The sequence below is a fragment of the Tupaia chinensis genome, unplaced genomic scaffold (assembly GCF_000334495.1).
Source record: "Tupaia chinensis unplaced genomic scaffold, TupChi_1.0 Scaffold143756_1, whole genome shotgun sequence".
NCBI lineage: Eukaryota > Metazoa > Chordata > Mammalia > Scandentia > Tupaiidae > Tupaia > Tupaia belangeri.
The window spans coordinates 1,528-3,496 of NW_006203605.1; the positions used below are offsets into that span (position 1 = coordinate 1,528).

The 1,969-nt window shown below is 47.5% G+C and overlaps 1 protein-coding gene across 1 annotated transcript in view; it reads left to right on the forward strand.

Annotated features, from left to right (window-relative positions):
• Positions 1–485: 485 nt before the first annotated feature.
• DPY19L1 (dpy-19 like C-mannosyltransferase 1) overlaps positions 486–1,969 on the forward strand; it is a gene marked incomplete at its 5' end in the record, with an annotated part of 75,772 nt that continues 74,288 nt past the window's right edge. The window contains 1 exon segment of the mRNA XM_027766866.1: positions 486–543. Within this exon segment, the coding sequence (XP_027622667.1) occupies positions 486–543 (58 nt within the window).

A 1,969-nucleotide genomic window follows, 5' to 3' on the forward strand; every position in this document is an offset into this window, starting at 1 on the left:
TGGGCCGTGCGGCTTCTCATCCCCTTTCAGCGTGTTTTGTTCTGAGTTGGCACACTTCAAAGATGGCAACTGATTTTTAAAAAATGAGCTTACTGGGACCAGCCAGGTGGAGTGGTGGTGAAGTCAGCTGGATCCTGCATGGCCAACTGGTTTGAGCTGGTTTGAGTCCCAGACCCAGATGCTTAAAGAATGCTGGGCACATGTGTGTGCATGCCCGAGATCCAGGAGGAGATTGGCCCCGGGGTGATGTGGGCTCTCTCTCTCTCTGTCTTTCTCTGGTGAGTGCACGCACCTGTTAGCAAAAAAAGGAAAAAAAAGAACTTGGATGAATGGTACCTTGGGAAAAAAGCGTTTGTATATAAGCACAGGAGGAGTCTGGGGCGGCGAAGTCTGGCAGTGCTGCGAGCTGCCCCGGGCTACCTCGAGGTTTCGTTAGGGCTGGTCTGACTGCCGTTGGGCTTACGGTTTCTTTCCCTCTCTTGCAGCGGCAGCCGGCTGGGAGGCCTGGTTACGGTGTTGTGCTTCTTTTTCAATCATGGGGAGGTAGGTCATCAAAATACTTTCACTCCCAGAAATGCGGGTTTCCTTTAAATTTGATTCCTTTAACTTTAATCTCTAATAGCATTTTTAAATGTTTGACATTGCTGTGGGACTCAGTACTTGATACACCAGTGTTCCTGTCACGTGGCTTTTTATGGCCACTGCATGATCGTTCGATTTCACGTGTGGTGTAGCTCGGTATCTGCAAAAGCGCTGGGTCCGTATCAATCTTTATGCGATTTTAAAATGGAAAGCTCGAATTTTACGAATGATAGAAATAAACCAGCGTACCTTTAAGAATCCTTCGCAGAATATTTTGTTATGCCTACAAATCTGCACGTGTCTGAGGATTTTTTACAGAGAACATTGTAAAGGACAAAGACTCTGGGTCCATCCTGCCTCAGCTGCGTGGTGACCGTGACCTGAGCGTGTGGCATCGCAGCGCCTTAGCCCCTCGTTGTGGACGCAGAGACCCTGCACACCTCCTGAGGTTATTCAGAGAGGAGTGTCCGTGGACCTAGGTGCCTGGAATAGTGTCTGTGGCGTGGTAACTGCTGTGTAATTGTCACCTCCAACTCCGGTGGCTGTTGTTTTGATTCTGATCGTGTGCTTAGTTCAGGGTTAGTTATAATACGAATTCAAAGTGCTAATGAGCCCCTTCCTCCAGTCATAGTTATAAGTGAATTTCTGCTAGTCAGTCCCTGTCCACTTTGATCCCATGGGGAGTCCCCGTGGGGGCACATTTGCGTTGGTAGAGCGACTCGGTCCCTTCCTGCATGTCCCGTCAGCATCCGCACTCCACAGTCCATGAGGGTGCACACAGTGGAACGCTCATGGGGTAATCCTGCCCAAACTTAACAGAGTTAAGGTTCAATTTCTTTTTCTTTTTTTTTTTTTGGAGAGTTTTTTTTTTGTTGTTTGTTTTGTTTTGTTTTTGCTATAGGGAGCGTGTGTGCGCCAGACAGACAGAGAGAGACGGAGAGATAGAAAGCAAGAAATCACCCCCCAGAGAGGATGGTCACGCGCAATCCCTTCTCCTCCATTCTCCTCTTGGGATCTTGGGCACGCACCCACACACGTGCCCAGCGTGAGTTTTAAACCACCAGGTCCGGGACATGAACTGTGGTCGACTACATGGGAGTCCAGCGACATAGCCATTATGTTAACTGCTGGTTCCAATTTCTTTTTTATTTATTTTTTTTAATAATTATTTTATTTTATTTTATTTTATTTATTTATTTTATTTGACCAGAGAGGGGCAGAGTGAGAGGCAGAGAGTGAGAGTAAGAAAACAAGCCACCAGGTTTGGGACTCGAACTCCCGTGGGTCATATGGGAGTCCAGAGCCCTTAACCACCATGCTACCTGCCAGCCCCATGAATTTTCTTTTTAATTGGCGGATTACTAGTGGCTGGTGGAGTCACAATCAC